We start from the raw sequence: 23,054 nt of genomic DNA, 5'->3' as shown, positions 1-23,054 counted from the left end.
TATGCAGCCAAGCATTACTCCAAACAAACAATATTAAAATATAATTTCCTTTGATGTGTGCAAATTCCGAGCCGACTTAATTATTAGGAGTTCATTGACTTTGTTAATACTTGGTTGTCCCTAATACATATGCAAGACAGTTGTTAGTTAACCAGCTGGTTGCAATTTTGAAGGGTTACTGTGATCCCTTCGGATATTCGATGAGACTTTTACTATTCATATCATCGTATGCGGCGACATGGATCACACAAATGTGGAGAATCTTACTCTTGCCCGTTGCCCCTTCATAACCCTTCACAACGTCAACTCCAAGCCTTATATAAATGCCACATTCCCTTTGTACCTTCCTCACACAACACCACAATTCCGTTTAGTACTCTAAGCAGCGTCAAAATCCAAACCCCAAAGCCCGAATTCCGAAGCCCCAAAAATGGCAGATTCAGAAGGTGAACCCGGAAGCTCCATGCATGGAGTGACAGGCAGAGAACAAACCTTGTCATTCTCAGTAGCATCGCCAATTGTCCCAACAGACACGACAGCCAAATTCGACTTGCCAGTCGATTCAGAGCACAAGGCCAAAGTTTTCAAACTATTCTCTCTGGCCAACCCTCACATGAGGACGTTCCACTTGTCTTGGATCTCCTTCTTCACTTGCTTTATCTCAACATTTGCAGCTGCTCCTCTCGTCCCTATCATCCGAGACAACATAAACCTCACGAAGCAAGACATCGGAAATGCCGGAGTTGCCTCCGTCTCAGGCAGCATATTCTCAAGGCTTGTGATGGGTGCGGTGTGTGATTTGATAGGGCCACGCTACGGCTGTGCGTTCCTAATTATGCTCAGCGCACCCACTGTGTTTTGCATGTCGTTTGTGGCTGACGCTGGGGGTTACATAGCAGTTAGGTTTATGATTGGTTTTTCTCTTGCATCATTTGTGTCGTGCCAATATTGGATGAGCACAATGTTTAATAGTAAGATTATTGGACTGGTTAATGGGACTGCAGCCGGGTGGGGTAACATGGGCGGTGGGGCAACCCAACTCATGATGCCTTTGGTGTTTGACATCATCGGTAGATGTGGAGCAACTCCTTTTACTGCCTGGAGAATTGCATTCTTCATTCCAGGGTGGTTTCATATCATTACTGGAATCATGGTGTTGACCCTTGGCCAAGACTTGCCTGATGGGAATCTTGGTGCCTTGCAGAAGAAGGGTGAAGTTGCCAAAGATCAATTCTCCAAGGTCAGTTTCTTTTTATTTTTTATTTTTTATTTTTATTCACTCACTTTCAAAGACAGAATTTTATATAAGTTGATAACTAATTATATTGATGTCTAATTGATCAATTTCATTACTATTGTTCAGGTATTGTGGTATGCTGTCACAAACTATAGAACGTGGATCTTTGTCCTTCTCTATGGCTACTCCATGGGTGTTGAGTTGTCCATTGATAATGTCATTGCTGAATACTTCTATGACCGGTTAGTTTTTCTTCTTTACTTATTTGTTTTTCATTTTTGGGTAACTATTTTTACCGTATTTAACGTTCTCTTGTCATATATATAATATGTTATGTTACCGTACTTTATTAAATAAATTTAATCAAACTGAGAGTTTGTCAATATAAACGCGTCATATTGTCTGGATAAAAAATAAAGTATAATTTCTCGTTTAATATTTTATTTATCTTTTACTGAGGTAAACTACTTACTAACTCAGTGATATCATGATCATTTTAACAAATATAAGCAGTGTTGATTTCCCACCTGTCAGTTGCATTAATTTCTCTCTTTTACCGTACTAATTACGTTTAATTTGTGTTAATCGAATCAACAGATTTGATCTAAAACTTCACTTAGCCGGCATCATTGCTGCATCATTCGGCATGGCCAACTTTGCGGCTCGTCCCTTTGGTGGGTGGGCATCTGATGTAGCAGGCAGGTACTTTGGAATGAGAGGCAGGTTGTGGACTCTCTGGATTCTCCAAACCCTAGGAGGAGTCTTCTGTATATGGCTCGGCCGAGCCAATTCACTCCCCCTTGCAGTCCTTGCCATGATCCTCTTCTCTATAGGAGCCCAGGCTGCCTGTGGAGCTACCTTTGGCGTCATCCCCTTCATCTCCCGACGTTCCCTCGGCATCATATCGGGCCTCACCGGAGCAGGTGGGAACTTCGGGTCTGGGTTGACCCAACTAGTGTTCTTCTCGACCTCAGCGTTCTCAACTGCCTCAGGGTTGTCTTGGATGGGGGTAATGATTGTGTGCTGTACTCTTCCTGTGACTTTGGTGCACTTCCCACAATGGGGAGGCATGTTCCTTCCAGCGTCCAAAGATGTCGAGAAGTCGACGGAAGAGTTTTACTATGCAGCTGAGTGGAGTGAGGCGGAGAAGCAGAAGGGGTTGCACCAAGGGAGTTTAAAGTTCGCAGAGAATAGCAGGTCTGAGCGTGGTAGGCGAGTTGCGTCTGCTCCAACTCCACCCAACACCACACCTTCCTATGTTTAGTCAACAAAGAGAAAGATCGACATGCAAGTGTGAAACACACAATAACAATGAATACTTTTATTTGGACCATCTTAATTAATCATATTTGTAACTCGTACAAGTGAGTTTTACAAATATGAATTTCAACTCTATTATAAGGTGGTACAATACATAATGAGTTAAATTAGGGCATATATATAGTTTCTTTGTACTGAAAATGGAGGCGGTGTAATAGGTTAATAGCGTGTGCTTTTATTCTATATGATGCAGACAAATGCTTTTACTTCTCATAATAAGTTTGTTAAGATCTTATAACACATCGAAACATCCTTTTTTAATGTTTTAGATGGACACAAATCAGAAGATTTTAAGGTCCGTTACTTCATTATTTTAATTTTCAATTTTTACGTCCCGTTTTATAACATTTTTGGTTTTTAGTCTTTTAGTTTCAGCAAATGTAAAATGAAAACCAAAATCGTGATTTCTAAAAAAGTAGCTTTCAATTTTCGATTTTCAATCTTTTTTTTTTTTAAATAAACAATCACCAAACTGTTATGACCCATTGTAGAGAATAAAGGGAGAGGGGACACGGCAAAAGCGAAAGAGGGATGAAGAATAGATTTGAGGAAATTTGCGTGCTATTCCCTAGTCCTTGTGTCTTTATTTATAGTAAACCAAGGAGGATTCCCTGCCTTGCAAGTAATACAATCTTAAAGAAAAATGATATTTTAGTATCCTAAATACAATCTACTAATGATTTACACAATCACACATTTGCTAGAATTATATTCTTAATACTCCGCCTTGAGTGTGTAAATCCTCAAGTAGTTGGCGCATCATATCTTCAGGCAAATTTAGAAGCAATTGATGAAGCCGTCTTGTCTAGTAGGCACAAGTAGTAGATGTGAGTCTCAAAACAAACAAAAAAAATGCATAGGTGGTAAAGCTTACAAAACCTTGCTATGGAAAAACCCAAGGTGGGATAAAAACCCATAGTAAGGAGAAAAGTGGGAAGTCGCATTAAATCAAAACTAAATGTCTTTTGGACGCAAGTAGAAAAGCTCACAACCTTATAATTAGCCCAGGATGGGTACCTCGTCAAAATCTAGTCAAGTAGCAAAAATCTAGTGGGAAAAATGCTGGTAATTGTAGGGGAAAATAGTATATTAGGATCAAGAGAGTATACTTTTAGATACTCCCCCTGAGTTTGACAAAACTTCCAAATGAGAACTACAAGCATTATTAATTGCTAATGAGATGGATAAGCATACCAATTCCTCAGACAAGCATCTAGAAGGTAGACTTCAACGGTAACACCGTGTAGGGGTCAACAAGATTGTCTAGGATCAAATTGCTTGACTTCAATCTTCTCATGCTCTGCTGAGTTGATGTCGAGCGCAATATGTTTATCGTTGACTTCGTTGATGTATCATGTCTTGGTCTAGTTTCTACATTTTCATAGATTGTCATTGGGACTCAACGGTGGATAAAAAGCCGCATATACTTCAAATATGCTCAATAAGAACTCTTAACCATGTCTCATGTGTACTGTAGTGAAAGTGAGTCTTAGAACGATTCGAAGATTTCGCAATCCTTATTGTGGATCTCCAAGATATTGCGGGATCCCTAACAATAAGGATAGAAATTTCCAAATTCCATATCCTATCTGAAATTCCCCTATGTGTGTATGGATAAGTTCGCGTGCGGATACCAGAAACGCCCATTGACATCTGCATCGATAAACCTCTATATATCCAGAGTTTCTTTTTTAGTAATTTGCTTTCATAATTCAGATTTATAATACATAGTGTTCTAACTGGAAAGTTCCAGCACATGCAGATTTTCAGGGCGACATAAAAAAAAACATAAGAAAATCCATCGTCATTAATGTGAAAATTAAGGGATAAATTATACCTTTTATCCCTCTGTCTTGAACCATCTACGTACCACTTTCGTTTTTTTAGTTTCAATTTTGGCAAACTTACTAGTCCTGGAGTTTAATTTGTTAAAATTGACTACGGAATTTGAGGTGGTAGTATGCGCACGTCTCTTGCGTTTGGCATTTTCGATATTTCAAGTTTATTGCATCTAGTCGGACATACGTATTTCGGGTTTGCTAACTTTGTAGGAACATATTCACATTTCACACATCTATAATTTACGCTCTCTAAATCTCCAATTTTCTTAAACTAACTTTGTGATAAAAATTGTGAATCTTAACAGCCATATGACACTTATAAAAATTGTATTAGTTGAGTTAGTTAATAAAAGGATTAAATTGGTTAAGGGTAGTATTGTAATGTGAAAGGTTTCTATAAAAACTATATTGTACAATTCATTGGTCATCTTGTAATGAAAGCTTCTTAAGTTTGATTCTATCTGTCTCTCTATTTTCCCCACTTCTCTCCTTCAATCTCAGATGCTTGAGCTTGAGCTCATTACTGTTAACAGATCTACTTCTTCATTAAATGCATTTTGAAATCATTTTCTTCTAATGAAACTATTATGTTTTAAGGAAAAAAAAAATGCTAGGGACACCATCTTTTTATACTACATTTTGTAAAAAAGAAGAAGACCAACCTTCAACGACCATGTCATGTGTTTCACAAAAGATAGTTTAAAAAAATGGTTTCTCTAGCATTACCCAAACTAAAGAAACCACATTTTGTTACCCATATCCGCTGCGCCAAGCTAACACCATTGCCCATCGCCTCGCGCGATATAGCTTGTCTATTGGCCAGTGTAGATAGTTTAAAAAAATAGTCTCTCTAGCATTACCCAAACTAAAGAAACCACATTTTGTTACCCATATCCGCCGCCAAGCTAACACCATTGCCCATCGCCTCGCGCGATATAACTTGTCTATTGGCCAGTGTAGTTGGGCAATTTCTTCCCCACCCCCCAAGCTCTTTTGCCTGTATCTCATTGATTTCAGCTCAAATGAATGGATCTACTATCGAACGTTATTTAAAAAAAAACTAAAGAAACCACATGTGTAAATTGGCCAAATTGGAATAAAGAGAATTAAACAAAATCAAATTAAAGCTTAAAACTTTAAAGTAAAAAGAAATTATATATATGTGTGTGTGTGTGGTATACAGATCAACTCAAAAGAGGCACACAGTCGTCACTGCCTCCGTTTTCATTACAAGTGAAACATGTACCAATTCGTATGCGATCTTCTTTATAGAGACGACATTCACATATTTAAAAGCAGTTCTCTCTGATTATTCGAGTTCTTCACTTGCACCCATTGATGCATGCATGTGATTAAACATGGGAAGGTGTGGTGTTGGGTGGAGTTGGAGCAGACGCAACTCGCCTACCACGCTCAGACCTACTATTCTCTGCGAACTTTAAACTCCCTTGGTGCAACCCCTTCTGCTTCTCCGCCTCACTCCACTCAGCTGCATAGTAAAACTCTTCCGTCGACTTCTCGACATCTTTGGACGCTGGAAGGAACATGCCTCCCCATTGTGGGAAGTGCACCAAAGTCACAGGAAGAGTACAGCACACAATCATTACCCCCATCCAAGACAACCCTGAGGCAGTTGAGAACGCTGAGGTCGAGAAGAACACTAGTTGGGTCAACCCAGACCCGAAGTTCCCACCTGCTCCGGTGAGGCCCGATATGATGCCGAGGGAACGTCGGGAGATGAAGGGGATGACGCCAAAGGTAGCTCCACAGGCAGCCTGGGCTCCTATAGAGAAGAGGATCATGGCAAGGACTGCAAGGGGGAGTGAATTGGCTCGGCCGAGCCATATACAGAAGACTCCTCCTAGGGTTTGGAGAATCCAGAGAGTCCACAACCTGCCTCTCATTCCAAAGTACCTGCCTGCTACATCAGATGCCCACCCACCAAAGGGACGAGCCGCAAAGTTGGCCATGCCGAATGATGCAGCAATGATGCCGGCTAAGTGAAGTTTTAGATCAAATCTGTTGATTCGATTAACACAAATTAAACGTAATTAGTACGGTAAAAGAGAGAAATTAATGCAACTGACAGGTGGGAAATCAACACTGCTTATATTTGTTAAAATGATCATGATATCACTGAGTTAGTAAGTAGTTTACCTCAGTAAAAGATAAATAAAATATTAAACGAGAAATTATACTTTATTTTTTATCCAGACAATATGACGCGTTTATATTGACAAACTCTCAGTTTGATTAAATTTATTTAATAAAGTACGGTAACATAACATATTATATATATGACAAGAGAACGTTAAATACGGTAAAAATAGTTACCCAAAAATGAAAAACAAATAAGTAAAGAAGAAAAACTAACCGGTCATAGAAGTATTCAGCAATGACATTATCAATGGACAACTCAACACCCATGGAGTAGCCATAGAGAAGGACAAAGATCCACGTTCTATAGTTTGTGACAGCATACCACAATACCTGAACAATAGTAATGAAATTGATCAATTAGACATCAATATAATTAGTTATCAACTTATATAAAATTCTGTCTTTGAAAGTGAGTGAATAAAAATAAAAAATAAAAAATAAAAAGAAACTGACCTTGGAGAATTGATCTTTGGCAACTTCACCCTTCTTCTGCAAGGCACCAAGATTCCCATCAGGCAAGTCTTGGCCAAGGGTCAACACCATGATTCCAGTAATGATATGAAACCACCCTGGAATGAAGAATGCAATTCTCCAGGCAGTAAAAGGAGTTGCTCCACATCTACCGATGATGTCAAACACCAAAGGCATCATGAGTTGGGTTGCCCCACCGCCCATGTTACCCCACCCGGCTGCAGTCCCATTAACCAGTCCAATAATCTTACTATTAAACATTGTGCTCATCCAATATTGGCACGACACAAATGATGCAAGAGAAAAACCAATCATAAACCTAACTGCTATGTAACCCCCAGCGTCAGCCACAAACGACATGCAAAACACAGTGGGTGCGCTGAGCATAATTAGGAACGCACAGCCGTAGCGTGGCCCTATCAAATCACACACCGCACCCATCACAAGCCTTGAGAATATGCTGCCTGAGACGGAGGCAACTCCGGCATTTCCGATGTCTTGCTTCGTGAGGTTTATGTTGTCTCGGATGATAGGGACGAGAGGAGCAGCTGCAAATGTTGAGATAAAGCAAGTGAAGAAGGAGATCCAAGACAAGTGGAACGTCCTCATGTGAGGGTTGGCCAGAGAGAATAGTTTGAAAACTTTGGCCTTGTGCTCTGAATCGACTGGCAAGTCGAATTTGGCTGTCGTGTCTGTTGGGACAATTGGCGATGCTACTGAGAATGACAAGGTTTGTTCTCTGCCTGTCACTCCATGCATGGAGCTTCCGGGTTCACCTTCTGAATCTGCCATTTTTGGGGCTTCGGAATTCGGGCTTTGGGGTTTGGATTTTGAATAGTTTCGAGTTTTAAACTGGATCGAGTTTTGGAACTCAGAAACTGCTTAGAGTAGTAAATGGAGGAGTTGTCGTGTTGTGTAGGAAAGGGGGAGTGTGGATTTATAGAGGGTTTTGAGTTGACCGTGTGAAGGGTTGTGAAGAGGCAAGAGTGTGATTCTCAATACTTTCTGATCCATTCGCCGCATCTGATATGTACAGGCAAAGGCTCATCGTATATCCCAAGGGAAACATAACCTTGCAATTAGCTGGTTATTATAAAGTAGGGGCACATAACTAGAAAAATTCAATACTAATTTTAACCACATTTTTGTTAATCTATTCTGAAGCTTTACTCGCTCCTCTATCCTTTAACGTAAATAATATCGTTTAAAAAAAAAAAAAAAATTAAGTCAATGAATCCTTATTAACTCTGTTGGGGACTCGTACACAATATTGCTGAGGACGTGTACAGATAACACGTTCCCTGTGCTACTGTACATTTATGTTTAACGAAGAGGAAAGATTCTTTGAGAAATGCTGCGTAGCATGGGCAATAACTGTACAAGCAATCATCTGCATGCATTAATAATCTGATTAGGGCTCATTTGGCTCTGTTTTCATAGATAACCAAAAACACAACACTATTTTGTATAAAATTAAGAAACTATTATTAGCATTTCAAAAATTTCATTCTACACTCCTAACAAGTGTATTTTTCTTTCTAATTATAGAAAATTTAGAGTGCAAAGTGAGATTTTTGGGGTGTTAATAACAATTCCCAAAATTAATAATGCTCCTTAATTATAAAACTTCCTATCGCTTTCTAATTATAAAAAATTTAAAGTGCAAAGTGAGATTTTTAGAGTGCTAATAATAATTCTTAAAATTAATAGTGCACGTTAATTATAAAATTTTCTATCGCCTTCTAGAAAAGCACCAAATTACTTCCGAAAGCTCCTTCAAAGATCACTTAGATTGTTAATAGAACTGTTCAGCAACTTGTAGTGCAAACACTATGAGTTTGCTCGAGACTAATTTTGGATGAAGAACTTAATTGTAACCCTATTTACTAAAAGAACATAGAAAGATCATGTAAATAAAACCTTTTTAATTACTGCAGAATCATCTTCGTAATTGTAACAATATATATTAATTGTAATTAGTGTAAGATTCCTATCTAAATAAATATTTTGATAAAACACTATATATATATTGTAATACTTTATACATATCAATACAAAAAGTCATATACCTACGTATTACGCAATCAAATTCAACAAGGGCATTCTTTGTCACTTTAGAACCTATAAGAAGTACTGTCTATCCAGTATTCTTAACTCATCAATTTCGAGCCTTGAATATTCTTAAAGATTAAACTAAGCCCTCGCCATGCAAGTTTCCATCCATCACCGCCAACCCCTATTTTTTATAGGATAGTAATATTTAATGTATACATACATTCTTTTTTATTTTTCACACACCGTTATTAATCTTTTATCATTATTTTTCTTCAATTCATTTGATTTAATGACAGAAAATTGAGATGGATATATGAAAAATAATAATAAATGTGTAAATAATGCTACCTTTTTTATATTCGTAATTATCATCCATGTTAATTCTGAATGTGTTTACTTTTGATCTATATGACAACTAAATTCTTTTAGCCGTTTTGTTAGGTAGTGATTTCCTCATCCATGGTGTTAGGCTAATTAATCTCTGACAGATACATCAAAGTTTATTCTTCTTTGATGACACTTGGAAATGTTTTTGCCAACCGGTTGATTTTTGTGCCCATTGTTGACAGATACATCACTTCTTAATCTCATTTTTTCTAGTTTGATGGGATTTGGATGCACTCATCAGTTTTGGAGACTGAGCCTCCTGAACAAAGCACACGGATCATTGGATTTTGATCTAACGATTATAATTATTGTAATTTTTAGAGTGCATTTTTATTTGTAACTGTTAAATCAAAATATAACGGCCTGTATGCTTTGTTCAGAAAACTCAACCTCCTAAATTCAGGAGAGGAACTAAATACAGTTTGATGGCACTCTGAATGACGCATTGTTCACTGTCAATAATTGTTGATTTTTTTAAGTGATATATTTATTAATAAGATATTTTCAATCTCTAGGAAATATCAACTTTGTACTCTGTTTTGTTATTAACATGTGAATTGTTAACATGATATGACAATCAATTTTCTCAATTTGACGTCAGAACTTGTCAAATAATAGAAAAAAATTACTTATATAGGGGTTATATATTCATGTCAAACATTTTAATTTTCTCAATTTGACATCAGAACATGTCAAATAATAGAAAAAATTACTTATATAGGGGAAATATATTGATGTCAAACATTTTAATTTTCTCAATTTGACGTCAGAACATGTCCAATAATAAAAAAATTTTGACATAACATATTGCTAAACTGTTAATCCACTGAAGGGTACATATCATCGTGCATGCTAGTTATTAGGCACTGATAATGCTTCATCTCATTTTGTGTCACTAATGTAAATGAATATCAATTGTTCTTTGTTTCAATGATGACTTATTGATTAGTATATAGTTTAACATATGTGTGAATGTGTGAGCCTTATATTTTGACATGTACCAATAATCTATTGCAACTTGCAAGTTTAAGGTGACCAAAATGCAAATATTTTAAGCAAAAATATACATGTTCTGCAATTTGCAAGTCAATCAAGGGCTAATGAGATGGATGACCCTTGACATCCATTACAATTCATCACATAAGTAATATTTATATTAAGTTGCCTTACTAATTATGTATACTAACAATTATCAAAATGTGAATTATTGGACAATTATGGCCCACAAAACTCCTACTTATAATTCCCAGATACAGGTCAAAGGTTTCATCGCTTCTGATCGCAAACTATACGATTTTTTTAAACATTTACCGATCGGTTGCCCGAAATGTTTGATGGATACACAAAATATGATTTATTATGCAATACTTAACCTTTCAATTGCTCATAGGGTTCTTTGAGGTCGTTTTTTTAATTTTTTTAATTTTCCTGAAGGGGCTTTGGACAACGCGATTTGGTATTGTTTTATTGGAATTCGTTGGCCATGCGTCGGAGGGATCTGTAATTGTGGCCTTTATTGTTTGTTTAAGAGATACGAAAAAACTATTGTGTTTTGGTGGCCATGGAATATTATAAGAGCTTTTTTGTATTTTGATAAGAACTGTCTATGATAAGTCCATGCATGGATTTGTCAGATCCTACAAGTGAAAGATAAAGAATGTTGCCCGATATCTTTGTTAGTTGGTCTTCCATCGATAAATCCAATAATTCCACTTCATCTGAATTGATATGATGAAACATATAATTCCACTTATATCTTTTTTATATCATTACACACACACACACACACACACAGACAGATATGTCTTCAAACATACGAAATGAAAAGCGGATGCAGGTTATCCAAGATAAATAAGGGCTTGTGATTGAGTAGAATAATTAAAAAGAGGAGAATAGTGGTGGATGATGGTTTATAATTTAATTAACAAGGAATTATAGACTTAAACGGGTTAGCCATTTTCATATTTGGATTCACTTACAATTTAACTACTGGATCCAAACGGTATTTAGATTATCAGATCTAACTTCTTGATTCACATACGATATTCATCAAATTTGAATCTTTATCGATGTTCATTTATTTCGAAATTCGAATCATTATATCTAAGCTCCCTTAATCGAAATTCAAATCATTATGTCTAAGCTCCCTTAATCAGAATCACTCCTAATCGGTATTGCTACAAATCTCTCTAACCTCTTGGTATTGTGTGGTGTGCCCCTTGACATGTGTGACCTCTTGGTTACATTGACATGCTTGTGCTATATACGTCCTAAATGATTTCTTAATAAATTCTTATTACCTTAAAAAAAAGTCAATTACACACAAGTATAATATTTGTGAAGTAATAATTTTTTTTTTAAATAATATGCTATATTAACTTGGATCATAATCGAACCGGATCAACTTAATCCATTTATAATCAGATTTTCGAACCGCTTGAATAAAACCATTTGAGTGGTTTGGTTTCGGTTTTGGTTGAGTTTTACACTAAATGGATAAAACCAAAACCAAAACAAACCGCTCGAATTGGTTTTATTTGGATAGTTTGAATGATTCAGAAGATTTTTCTTGCACATCCTTATTTCCTTTTGCTAAGTACATGACCATCCAGTTTGTGCATTTCAAAATGCATCTCAAACATTCATACCTAATAAAAATATAAAATATATATGATACAAGAAGAGCACTCTTACGAGGGCTAGGACATCGTGCATACTATTGCAACCAAATTTGAATCATCTTCCCGTAGATTATAGTAGTTTATAATATCATTAGAATCCTCTTCCCGTAGATTATAGTAGTTTATAATATCATTAATAAAATTTAAAACCAATCTAATAATGGAAACCCATCCATAATGAATGTATTACAATGATCCTCTTACTTCCCCCATTTTGCAAGGATAAGTACAGACAGTAGGAGTTGACTACTGACGTTACCAAAACAATTGGAGCACAGAATAAAACAAATGAATTATATGCTTGGGAGATAAGGCTTCTAGTTTTAGGTCAAATACAAAAATATTACCAACAATTGCATGCATGTTCCTGCAAGAGTTGCATATATCATTCAACCATATGATATGAAAATACAAGGAGAAGGCTTCCTTTTATGTATAAAGCAGGCATTTTATATTCACAAATGCAATCAAATGATCCTAATCACTTCAAATTAACAATTCTCGCATGAGATCATAACCTAACCAGCAAACTCCACAGTATAGCGAGTCTACGCTGAAGAATACATCAAGTCTACAAAGAAATCGGAAGAAATCAAACCTAATTTCATAAGCTTCTGTGAGGAAATAAGTATCTTTCACCGCTAATGTAGGTGTATTCTAGTGTTCAATTTCTAACTGCTGGTAGTCCCACTTCTTTGAACTGGTTTGTAAAGCACAACTGAAACAAATTTTGAACGAAAGCGATGAGTGAACCCAAGTGCGACCACAGAGCGTGGGGTCTCCCGGTTCTCAATGTAAAGATGGTTGAGTGTCACGTTTTGCGGTGCTGGAAGGGTTCCGGCAGTGTCTGCGCTTGCTGGGTAACTAAGTAATGTCTGTTGCAGATGTGGAGGGACAAGAGGTGGATCCCGTGCCTCGTCTTCATTCCCAGGGTACACGTTGTTGTAACTTGCATCGGGTGATCTTAAAACTTCAAATCCTGCAACAGTTGCTTCATCCTGCACATAAAGTTTTAAGGTTGCCCTATTTTATTTGAGTAGAAAATAAAAACATTAAGGTTCCGAAGGCTTACATAATCATCACCAAATGAGTTGTTCATGTTGAAACGGGAACTAGCAGGCGCAAGATCATCAACAGAGGAAGTATATGGACTAATAACCTGAAAGAAAGCAGCTTACTTCCATGAGAATCATAGAAGCACAGACGAAGGTTATGAACAAATAGGAGTATAATTGCACACCGCACACCAAGAAGAAAGCCAGAAAATTCTACCGTTTACTGCAAAATGTTAAAATCCAGGACAAACAACACAATGGCTATGGAACCCAAGTATGTTACCCAATTTTCACTTTCTGATACCAAGGAAATTTAATCTGATATAGCTATAAAGAAAATTAGAAATCCCAATTTGCATAGTAAAAATCCTTTCAGGTTTAATACAACATGGTGTTAATTTCTGAACCATATAATTTATTTTTACTTTAAATGGAGCCACAACAAAATGAAACTAATGGATAATTTTGTAAATTATAACAAGATAATAAGATTTGCTCTGCGCCATTTACCATACAACTTCTTTTCCGATTCCAACTTATCACAAGGCAAAAGAATAGGATGCTGGAAACCAAATCAAACAATCACTAAAATTATAGAGATGTAACCAGGAAGCCTCTGTTACTTAATGAGGATTAAACAAGTGAGAGACAGAGTGACAAGGGAAGGTGTGGGTTGGGGGTGGGGGTGGGGGCAGTCCTAGGATACGGAGTGTTGAGGGGCAGAGGCGGTCCTAGGATATGTAGTGTTGAGGGGTGGGGATGTTGCTGGAAAAGAGAAGCAGTAGGTTGGTGTTTTTTTTTTTATTAAGTTTTAGTTTTATTTAATCATAGATAAAAAAGAATGTGCCCTTCAAAAATATAGTTTAGGACATAAAAACTAACAGAACTAATGGAACGGACCAACATCAACTGGGATCAAGTTGAAGGGTCAGAGTAAACTACTATTCGAGTTCAAGGACGAAAATGCAACTGAAGGTATAAATCAGGAACCATAGCTACAACTCTGCTGTCAACTTCTTCACATAAATATAAGGTAAGTTATAAGGTACAATAATAAAGACTTTCCTATAATAATAAACCACAATAATATGTGCATCATTTCTTCCATCCAGAAGTGGAGAATGCCTAAATTAAACAAATAAAACAAGGCACATGTGTCCATCATTTGAATAGCATGAATTATGAATACATACAGGATTTATGGATAGATAGGGTTTAGAAATTAAGTTTTGGGGAACAGGATAAAGGATTTAAAGGAATAACCAGATGGCTCAAGGGATCTCGTCCGATTAGTAAAAGAAGGATGAAAACAAAATTAGAGAACATATAAATAAAACTTTGGTGATCACACCCATGGTTTACTTGGCTCAAGAAACCAGGGAAAGAGGGGAATTATGCCCCCCAGAGGAGCTTTACCTCTTATGAAGGAGTTTTCTATGTCAAACTCTGAAACTTTGAAACAAAACAGACCGCTGGCATTGGTACACAACCACACCCACATTTGCAATGGTAGCTACAATTTCAAACTTGTGGAAATTTCTATAGCCATAAATCCTAATTTATGAAAGACCAAATTCAGAAACAAATCCGAACTGAAGAAAGAACCCCAAGGTCACTAGGACATCCCATCCAAGCAAATACAAGATAAAAAGAAAAATGAAACAACTGCATATTAAAAGTTTCTTTGTGTTAAAAGAAAGAAAAGAACAGTAAAATCCCCTTTTCGGTAAGGTTTCTCATCATCAGACTTAACCCAAATCAACACTTGAATGTATCCATTTCTCACCCTCTAAAAGTCTTCAAAGGATGCAGTGATGGACTTCGCTCATCACTGGCACTGCTTCTGAAATAGTGAGGAAGGGAAAAACTTTAATCTTGCTACATAGAATATTCTACAAAAGAAATCACCGCGCACAGGCCTTCTCTAGAATGCGCAAATTTTGAAAAGACAGTGAATGAAAACTCAGAAGATCATACAGATAAAAAATGAAATGAACTGGAATCAGATTCCAGTCATGAAGAGTCTGCTGTGGCCCCACTGGTTCTGAGCTGATTCAACTTCATAATTTTTGTCTGCAAAGACTGAAGGTGCATGTCTCTTTCAGCTGTTTGGCTTGACCGGCAAGCTGCTATCTCTTAGTTTTGTTGTGGGAGAGCCTCATAGTCATCATTTTGAATTTTTTTTTTTTTTTTTTTTTTTTTTTGAAGTGGTCTCCTTAAACACTGCTTCTGTTTTGTAATTTTGTTCCGTTTGTTTGCAATAAAACGTCTCATTCTCAATAAAAGAAAGAAGGTGCATAGATGCCAACCTTCAAGAGCTTAGCCCAACTATAAATGTTACATACAAAATTTCAATAAACAAATAACTGTAAGAGTTGATCATAAAAACATTCTTCCCTTAAGTCAGATAAAAAGTCTTAAACAAATCTCTCACTAGCTTCTTATATCGCCCAGGTACAAAGCATTTCTGTGTTGTTTTAGACAAAATTCATTGATGCGCAGTAGGCATTGCCTCAAACGTGCACTTTAGCAACACATATTCATTTAAAAATAAGTATATAAGGCCTAGTTTCAGCATCGAGAAAGCTTTAGTTCAATTAGAAATCTCTTAAGCAGTTAAGAAAGGGAAATTAGTGGCTTTAATGATAAAGCATTTACTTTTTCTACTTCTTTTGAGATACAATAAAGCAGTTCTTTATAAAATAGATACAGAAGAAACTAGACTAGACATTCAGTGGTTGCATTGAGCTAACACGAGTAGATCGCAATAGAAGGAATGAAGGATGCAGAAAAAATGATGGGAGTTCATAGAGTTATACAGGGACCTTGAAAAAGAGAGCGCACACAATAATCAAACAAACACACAGGTACACTAAACCAAATGATATTGATAAGTAATACACTACACAAAATCTACACAGATTTCCATATGCAATCTTCTAGCAGACTGCATCACATTGTATATCCTGCCATTTTCCCTTTCATATTTTATTATACTCTTCATTACCAAGTTACCAATGATGAAAGCCTCAACATTAAGAAAGCAAAACAAAACTTATGGAGCAATTATTCTAAACTATTACCCCAACCCCTCCAATTAAACCATCTTTATAGCGTAAATATATGACAAAACACACAGACAGTAAGCTCATAAACAACAAGGTATTCACTACAATCTAGAATTCTTGGTGCACACTAAATACAAAAATTTCGAAAGTCCTAAAACTTCAAGGCCTAACATCTAACACAATTTACAATTGAAAAGACATCTTTGAGCCGAAATGAATGCAGAACAAACACACAAACTCACACACAACCGCCAAAAATAGAATTCCTTGAACTAAAGCTAACCTAAATATCCTCAGGAATAGATGCTTTTCTCTAAGGATGGAAACCATTTTGACTTGGTGTTTTCAAGGGTATGCGTGCGAAATCGAATAATGGCATTTCCTTTTCTAGTTCCGCCATACTAGCATTCATCGGCATCTATTGTTACAAATTGAAAGATGAATCTTATTCTTCCTCTTGTTTTAACTATTTTAACATCTAGGTCATACATTATTTCTTATATATGAATTGCAGAAACGAAAGAAGAACCCTCCTACTGGGTTTATATCTCAATACTATCAAAGGGGGAAAATCCATAAGATTAATCAACCACACCAAATATCAATATGCAAGAAATTACATTTCCAATAAGAGACTTACCTGATTGGACTAAAGCTCCAACCCTTAATCACCAATCTATAGCTTCTCAGTACCACTTTCCTCTTGAAACCAATATGCAGAACAATCAATCCACAATAAGTATTTTTGCAGACCCAACACTTAATCTGAAAAAATCAGGCAAACCCAGATAGAATCAAAGGCAACCCATCAGATATTTTACCAAAACCGAACAACCCAATAATCTAAAGACTGCAAATTTCATGGTTAAATCCTCAAAGTAAATGAAAAAACATTAAAGAAGAGCAAACCCAGTTTGGGAATAAGTTCAATTCAGTCGCATAAAAGAAGACCCACAATGGGATTTCGAGGTAGAAGCAAACTAGAAAGCATCCAAGAAAATCTTTACCAGGCGAACAGAGAAAAGATTGAAACTTTATATTGGAAAAGTTTGAAAAGGGGGGCGGGGGCTGTTGGTTGGAGGAAATGGCTGCAGGAAATCCAGCTCGAGGGACTTTCTTCTAGGAGGTTCCGCCGAGGAAAAACAAAATTTTCAAAATCAAAACTGAAACTGTTGAAAATGGTATTGGGTTAATGAATGTTGATATTGAAAACTTGGTAGATATTTTCAATACCCATATAGATTGGATTTGCAATATTGGCACATGAATGAAAACATTGGCAGTGTTGATATGTGGACTTGGAAACGAAGGAGATCATTTTTCAAAAGTGTGTTGTAAATTTTCAGTATGTAATAATACAAAGTGGCCCTATAAATAGAGCACTCCGACTGCTATCAACATATATAGAAAAAAGAAAGAAAGAAAATATCAATAACATCATTATCTATTCATACCTCCTTTATTTGTCATCCTCTTGTGCTATAGTTAGAGTGTAATATTTTACACATGCTTCGCTCTTGTCACTAGTAAATGTTATATCTTTAACTTTGACCTATTTATAACACGTTATCAGCACGACTCTCTAAATATAACTATTCCTCATTTCTCTTCGCTGAAAGAAAAAAAAAATGTTTCCTTTAAGGATTTTACTATTCATCTTTTTCTTTTGCCTTAACTGCTAAATATACCCTCGTGAAGAATTGTTTGCACCATGTCTGCTTTTAGTTCTCAACCTAACAATTACATATATCTTTTATTTCTTGTTTGGTGTAGATCTTGATTACTAATCCAGTGTTTATTTATGTTAATTTTACTGCAATCCAAGATGGTGCGGTATAATCACCCATCTTGAACTGCAAATTTAATCTTACTGCAATCCATGATGGTGCTGTATCATCGCCTATCTTCCAAGGGCTCACTGTAAGGCATTGAGAAATATATACAATCACCAGACAACGGTGATTCTTCCGATGGGTCGCTAAGGATCCAGGATTTCAAATCAATGAATGAGTACAATTCTGCGTTGTTCAGAATTACCTCTTAGATGAAACTCTGTGGGGATACCATTACTGAGAAAGATATGCTGGAAAAGACTTTCAACACATTTCATGCCTCTAACGTGCTTCTCCAGTAGTAGTATAGAGCGTGAGGCTTCACTAAATACAACCAACTGATCTCTGTGCTCCTGATTGTTGAACAAAATAATGAGCTCCTGCTGAAAAATCATCATTCCCGACTACTGGATCTATACTATTCCCAAAAATGAATGCTGCTTCTCTCGAAGTGAACGTCACATCTTCTGGTGGCAATAATCAGAAACGAGGACGTGGCCACAGGCGAAGACGGTGGAATGGGAAAGGCAAGAATCATGGTGTCCAGTTTCACAACTAGGTTTCAAAGCATAATTCCAGCCCAAACTTCAAAAATGTAAATCGCCACAAAGGCAGAGTTCATAGGAACAATGCTCTCAGAAACTCTGAAGGAGCCTACTATAGGTGTGGTGGCAATGGACATTGGGCGCGTACTTTTCGTACCCCAAAACATCTGGTGGATCTGTATCAAGCCTCCCTTAAGGAGAAGGATGTCGAGACCAATTTTCTTGACCATGCTAAACCAATGGATATACTTGATTCAGTATGTGACTTATCAGGGCAGTTGAACGCAACCCACTTAGAGGTCTCCAGACTTCACGGTGGAAAGGGAAAATGAAGTATACCGGTCCGATTGAATCATTGATGTTTGATGTACTTTTATTATGCTGAACTTGTAGTTTAAAAACTAGCATTTCAAATTCAATAAAAGTGACATTTAAATTTCCTATTATAAATTGCTTTTAACTGTAATTCCCTTACTCATAAAGCATGGATAAAAACATAGGAAATAGCAAAGATATTTGTCTTGCAAACAGCGCAACCATGCATACAATACTTCAAGATCGAAAGTATTTCTCTAGATTGATGCTTACAAAAGTAAGGGTAACAACAATATCAGGGCAATCAGATGTGATTGAAGGCTCAAGGAAAGCCCAGATTATGTTACCAAATGGAACAATATTGTCTATACAGAATGTGTTATACGCTACTCGATCTACTCGAAATTTGTTGAGTTTTAAAGATATACGTTTAAATAGATACCACATTGAAACAAAAAGTGCAGAAAATGTGGAGTATCTATACATTACCTTCAATGATACCCAGAAGCGTATATTAGAGACGTTGCGTGGTTTGACGAGTGGATTGTATTATACACACATAAAGAGAGTTGAATCACATACTGTCATAAACCAGAAGTTCATTGATTCAAAAGTTTACATGCTTTGGCATAACCGTCTGGGTCACCTAGGATTTACCATAATGCGTAGAATCATTACCAACTCCAATGGACATCCATTATTGAGCAGACACATTGTTATTTCAAATGATAGCCCTTGCAAGGCTTGTTCTTAAGGGAAGTTGGTAATTAAACCATCACAATTAAAGGTTGATGCTGAATCCCCATCATTTCTGCAAAGAATTCAAGGGGATATTTATGGGCCTATTTAACCATCTTGTGGATCATTTCGATATTTTATAATTTTGGTTAATGCATCTACCCAATGGTCACATGTTTGTCTCTTGTCTACTTGGATTGTAGCTTTTGTTAGACTTCTTACTCAGATAATTAAGTTGCGAGCACAGTTCCCAGATTACTGCATTAAGTCAATCCGACTGGATAACACTGATGAATTTACGTCTCAAACATTTGATTGCATGACACTGGGCATAGATGTTGAACACTCTGTTCCTCACGGTCATACTTATAATGGTTTAGCAGAATATTGATCAAGTAGCTTCAGTTAATAACTCGCACTCTGCTTATGAAAACAAAATTGTCAGTTTCTGCATGGGGACATGCCATCTTACATGCTGCATCATTAGTTCGATTGAGACTTATAGCTAACCACCAATACTCACCAATACAACTCATGTTTGGACATTAGCCAAACATTTCATATTTACGAGTTTTTGATTATGCTGTTTATGTACCTATTTCACTACCACAATGCATTAAAATGGGACCTCAACACCGACTCAGAATTTACGTGGGTTTTGATTTACCATCTATTATTAGATATTTAGAACCCTTGACAGGTGATATGTTTACAGCTCATTTTGCTGATTGTCACTTTGATGAGACTGTCTTCCCGTCGTTAGAGGGAGAAAAGACCGTTCTAGAAGAACGGAAAGAGCAGACATAGGTTGTTCCCACCTTATCTCATTTTGATCCACGTAGCACTCAATGTGAAAATGAAGTGAAAATGATCATTAATCTTCAAAGTATTGCTAATCAAATGCCAGATGCATGTAATGATACTATAAAAGTAACAAAATCACATATACCAGTTGCAAATGCACCTGGAAGAATTAATGTCCCTATTGGACAAAATAAAGTGGCAGCAAATGATTCATCTGGTGCACGCCTGAAGCGTGGTAGACCTCCAGGTTCAAAAGATTCAGCATCTCGAAAGAAAAAGTCGAGAGCACAACTGAATCCAAATGAAATCATTCAAGAAGAAAAAAATGAATGACACATCCACAATTCATGATTATGTACTTTCAGAAAAAGAAAATGTCTTTAATGAGACACATGTACTTGAAGAAACAGAGGTGCATGGAAGTAAAGAAATCTCCATAAATTATGCTTGTACTAATGAATTGTGGGATTGGAATGAAATAATCATCGACGACATGTTCGCATTCGCGGTAGCCACTGAAATCATATTAAGTGATGATCTTGAGCCCCGCTCTTTTGATGATTGCAAATAGAGACAAGATTGGTTTAAGTGGAAAGATTCAATCCAGGCGGAATTAAATTCCTTGGAAAGGCAAAATATTTTTGGACCAGTAGTCCAAACCCCGCCTATTGTAAACCTCGTGGGTTACAAATGGGTATTCACAAGGAAACGCGATGAGAAAAACAAGATTGCAAGATATAAAGCACAACTCGTTGTACAAGGCTTTTCGTAAAGACCTGTAATTGATTATGAGGAGACATACTCCCTTGTAATGGACACAATTACATTCTGTTGCTTAATAAGTTTAGTGGTTTCAGAAAAACTTGATATGCAATTTATGGATGTCATCACCGCATATATATATATATGGAGAATTAGATACTGAAATATATATGAAAGTCCCATAATGACTTAAGTTGCTTGAAACAACTAACAAACCATGATGTATGCTCTCAATCAAATTAAGGTGATCATTGTATGAGATGAAATAATGTGGTATAATCGTCTCAGTGAGTATTTGATTAAAAAAGGATATATCAACAATGTTATTTGCCCTTGTATGTTCATTATGAAATCTAGCTCTGGATTTGTTATAGTAGTAGTATATGTCGATGATATGAACCTGGTTGGAACCCCTGAAAAGCTCGATACAACTGCTGAATACCTGAAAATTGAATTTGAAATGAAAGACCTTGGAAAAACAAAATTTTGTCATGGCTTGCAGATCAAGCATTGTGCTAGTGGAGTTTTGGTGCACCAATCAGCTTACATTGAAAAAATCCTAAAGCGAATTGGCAAGGACAATGCTTATCCACTTAGCATGTCAATGGTCGTTCGTTCTTTGGACATTAAGATAGATCCATTTCATCCAAAAAAAGATGATTAACTGGTCATTGGTCCAGAAGTACCATATTTGAGTGCAATATGTGCTTTATTGTATTTAGCACAATGTATTAGACCAGATATAGTTTTTTCAATCAACTTGTTAGCAAGGTATAGCTCTGCTCCAACAATTCATCATTGGAAGGGAGTCGAAGATGTATTGCGATACATTCATGGTACAACAGACATAGGTCTCTTCTACTAAAAAAAATCCACAAATGACCAGATCTTTGTTGGATATGCAGATGCTGGTTTTCTCTTTCATCCGCATAAAGCCCGCTCACAAACTATATATGTGTAGGCCTAGCAATTCCTGACACGACCCGATAACCCGATACGACACGAGACAAAATTAACAGGTGTTCAGGTCGACACGATAACGAATCGGGTCGTTATCAAGTAACCTGATAAGCACCTGTTAAGATAACGGGTTGATTCGGGTATACACGTGGGTAATACAATACACGATAAGCAGAATGTTATTTTTATAATTTTATAACCCTAAAAAAATACTGTAATAATTATATACATTAATTTAACAATTTTATACCCCTAAAAACTATAATAAATATATATATATATATATTAAATTAACTATAAAGTCTATAATAATTATTATAATTATATATACTATAATAATTATACCCTCAAAATATTAACTATCCATAATAATTATATAATTATATATATATATATTAAATTTTGAATTAAATTTTATAAAAACTATAACAATTATTAATTAATATGCATGATGCATGATGCATCCATTGATTTGATTCCATTCCACTCCTGCCGCCCTTTTTGAAGAAAAATGGAGAGAAAATGAAAATGATAAGAAAAGTTGAAAATGAAACAAAAAAGTGAGAGAATTAGGGAAAGATGCTGGAGGGAAAAGTGAAAATTATAAGAAAAGTTGAAAAGGAAACAAAAAAGAGAGGGAAAAATGAATATTAATAGAAGTGGTGAGAAATTTTTTCTTTTTTTTAAGTTATTAACTTTTTATCACACATATGACATATCTCACTATTTTTATAATGACACACGTGATGTACTACTCTGTGTACCAGTCAATTATACGTACAAAATAAATAGATTTAAATCTACTTAATAAATATATATATAT

General features: G+C 36.2%; 3 protein-coding genes across 16 annotated transcripts; 1 reads left to right on the top strand and 2 right to left on the bottom strand.

Moving 5' to 3' along the window:
- The first annotated feature begins 352 nt into the window (after nt 1-352).
- Nucleotides 353-2,742, top strand: LOC103947692 (high affinity nitrate transporter 2.4-like). Its single transcript, XM_009358625.3, has 3 exons — nt 353-1,240; nt 1,364-1,479; nt 1,835-2,742. Exons 1-3 carry the CDS (start codon nt 431-433, stop codon nt 2,499-2,501), a joined length of 1,593 nt encoding a protein of 530 aa, XP_009356900.2. The 5' UTR covers nt 353-430; the 3' UTR covers nt 2,502-2,742.
- Nucleotides 2,743-5,584: 2,842 nt separating this feature from the next.
- On the bottom strand, nt 5,585-9,159 carry LOC103947691 (high affinity nitrate transporter 2.4-like). 5 transcript variants are annotated; one of them, XM_048588732.1, is made up of 5 exons: nt 9,099-9,159; nt 8,294-8,419; nt 7,012-8,052; nt 6,773-6,888; nt 5,585-6,417 (listed from the first exon to the last, which is right to left on the bottom strand). In XM_048588732.1, the coding sequence occupies exons 3-5, from the start codon at nt 7,819-7,821 to the stop codon at nt 5,751-5,753; spliced, it is 1,593 nt and encodes a 530-aa protein (XP_048444689.1). In that variant the 5' UTR covers nt 7,822-8,052; nt 8,294-8,419; nt 9,099-9,159; the 3' UTR covers nt 5,585-5,750. The 5 variants fall into 5 exon arrangements, with proteins under 5 accessions (XP_048444689.1, XP_048444690.1, XP_048444691.1 ...); XM_048588733.1 differs by having other exon boundaries at nt 9,103-9,153; XM_048588734.1 differs by lacking the exon at nt 8,294-8,419.
- A 3,402-nt stretch (nt 9,160-12,561) lies between these two features.
- LOC103947689 (SNF1-related protein kinase regulatory subunit beta-3-like) lies at nt 12,562-17,559 on the bottom strand. 10 transcript variants are annotated; one of them, XM_048588877.1, is made up of 5 exons: nt 17,231-17,559; nt 16,916-17,040; nt 14,994-15,050; nt 13,225-13,311; nt 12,562-13,150 (listed from the first exon to the last, which is right to left on the bottom strand). In XM_048588877.1, exons 4-5 carry the CDS (start codon nt 13,249-13,251, stop codon nt 12,824-12,826), a joined length of 354 nt encoding a protein of 117 aa, XP_048444834.1. In that variant the 5' UTR covers nt 13,252-13,311; nt 14,994-15,050; nt 16,916-17,040; nt 17,231-17,559; the 3' UTR covers nt 12,562-12,823. The 10 variants fall into 10 exon arrangements, with proteins under 10 accessions (XP_048444834.1, XP_018503092.2, XP_048444833.1 ...); XM_018647576.2 differs by having other exon boundaries at nt 17,283-17,559; XM_048588876.1 differs by lacking the exon at nt 14,994-15,050 and having other exon boundaries at nt 13,225-13,329.
- Nucleotides 17,560-23,054: the final 5,495 nt, after the last annotated feature.

The sequence above is a fragment of a genome, unplaced genomic scaffold, assembly GCF_019419815.1.
Source record: "Pyrus x bretschneideri cultivar Hongxiangsu unplaced genomic scaffold, Pyrus_bretschneideri_v1 Contig29, whole genome shotgun sequence".
Lineage (NCBI taxonomy): Eukaryota > Viridiplantae > Streptophyta > Magnoliopsida > Rosales > Rosaceae > Pyrus > Pyrus x bretschneideri.
The sequence above is the reverse complement of the archived record's forward strand: the minus strand, read 5'-3'. Positions and strand labels throughout refer to the sequence as shown.